The following is a 1655-nucleotide window of genomic DNA, read 5'->3' on the forward strand; positions in this document are numbered from 1 at the left end:
GAGTCCTCCAGGCACGCCAGCCACTGATTCCCATGAGCAACAACAGGCAGCAAACTGAATGGGGGTGGGGGAGAGAGGGGGGTCTCCTCAGGGGGCCGCTGCCTCCGAGCTCAGGTGGCCACAAACCAGGGCACACCAGCTATGTGACGGGTGTGCGTTCCACTGCTCCGTTTGGGTCTGTGTTTGTTTGCTTACAAAGTCAAAGCAGGTGCTCAGACACTGCTGGCCCAAAGCATTCCCCAGCCTTGTAGGTCAGCCTCTGCTTACACCAACGGCCCCGTGTGTGTCAATAAATGCCCCTCGCCCCCCACCAGACCGGCCCCCCTCACCATGCAGTTCATCGCAAAGTGGTTGTGCTGTGTCTGCAGCTCCATGGCGTGCGGGTGGCTGGTCCCGATCTCTGTGTAGCTGTTCAGAAACAGGCCCTTGTTGTGCGTGATCCAGTCAAACATCTACAGGACAGAAAGGGGACATGCTGGAAACACGGGGCCTCTGAACGACCAGAGCGGTGAGCTCCGGGCCCAGCTCTGGGGCCTGACGGCACCCCGCTCAGGCGTCCTACTGGATGCAGGGGGGTCTTTACCACTGAGAACACATCCGGGGTTCCTAACTTGCAGAGTCTATGGGAAATGATGGTCTAGAAAGTTCCTCTCCCACATCAGGGGTGCAAGGGCAGGTCGGGAGCGGAGCCCGGTCAAACGGTGGCCTCAGACATTCCTCGCCCTCCTCAGCTGCCGGCACGCTTCACTTAAGGACGTCTGAGGAGTCCTGGTGGTGTCGTGGTTATGCATTGGTTGGGCTGCTGCTCACTGCAAGGTCAGCAGTTCAAAACCACTCCAGGCCTGTCACCGAGTGGCGCCCTGGGAGACATACAGGGCTTTCTACTCCCATAAAGAGTCACGGTCTCAGATACCCGCAAGGGCCACTCGACCGTCCTGTAGGAGATGCTCTGAGTCGGCATCGACTGGATGGCACAGGGCTCGGAGTTCGAGGTTTTGGGTGGCAGCCAACCTGCTGACTTCAACCCTGTGCTCTTCTGTGCAGGAAGCAGAGAGACCGGTGCAATGCACACTGGAGAACCACTGACCGACAAGGACCGGGGGTGGGGCGACTGACTTAGGCCTTCTCTCCTCAGGCCCAGTACGGTCGAGACTTGGACTAGAAGCCTGTCATCTCGTTCTCATGGAAAACAACTAGGGACACGGTAGGGACGCCATGGAGTCCGCAGCGACTCCCAGTGACCCGGCTGGGCAGAGTGGGGCTGTCACCGTGGTTTTCCAGGACGGTGACTCGAGTAGAAAGCTTCACCTTTCTCCCGCAGAGCAGAGCATGAGTTCAAGCATCAGGTCTTGAGGTTAGCAGACCAACGCATGCCCACTTCCCCCCAGGGCCTTTACAAAGGGGTGTCAACTGGTGGCCGGCCCAGGACGCGGAGCCAGTCACGTGTTTCTGTCACAGGAAGGGAACTGCTCTTGAGTCTTTGACTAGGCGCTACCTACAACCAGAGCACGTCGAGGGGTGTTAAAAACTGTCATCCTACATACAAACGTGCTTGATACAATGGATGGATGGATGGATGGATGGATGGATGGATGGATGGATGGATGGATGGTTGGATGGATGGATGGGTGGATGGTGATAGAAGCTGGATGAGC

The 1655-nt window shown here is 57.9% G+C and overlaps 1 protein-coding gene across 2 annotated transcripts in view; it reads right to left on the bottom strand.

The window, feature by feature from the left end:
• LOC101655181 (triple functional domain protein) overlaps positions 1–1655 on the bottom strand; it is a 146959-nt gene that overhangs the window by 140321 nt on the left and 4983 nt on the right. For both annotated transcript variants that reach the window (XM_045285010.1, XM_045285011.1), the window contains exon 3: positions 330–452. In XM_045285010.1, coding sequence (XP_045140945.1) covers positions 330–452 — 123 coding nt within the window. The remainder of the gene's footprint in view (positions 1–329; positions 453–1655) is intronic.

This window comes from Echinops telfairi, unplaced genomic scaffold (assembly GCF_000313985.2).
Source record: "Echinops telfairi isolate 266 unplaced genomic scaffold, ASM31398v2 ScPeMD7_7469;HRSCAF=8507_1, whole genome shotgun sequence".
In the NCBI taxonomy this organism is placed as follows: Eukaryota; Metazoa; Chordata; class Mammalia; order Afrosoricida; family Tenrecidae; genus Echinops; species Echinops telfairi.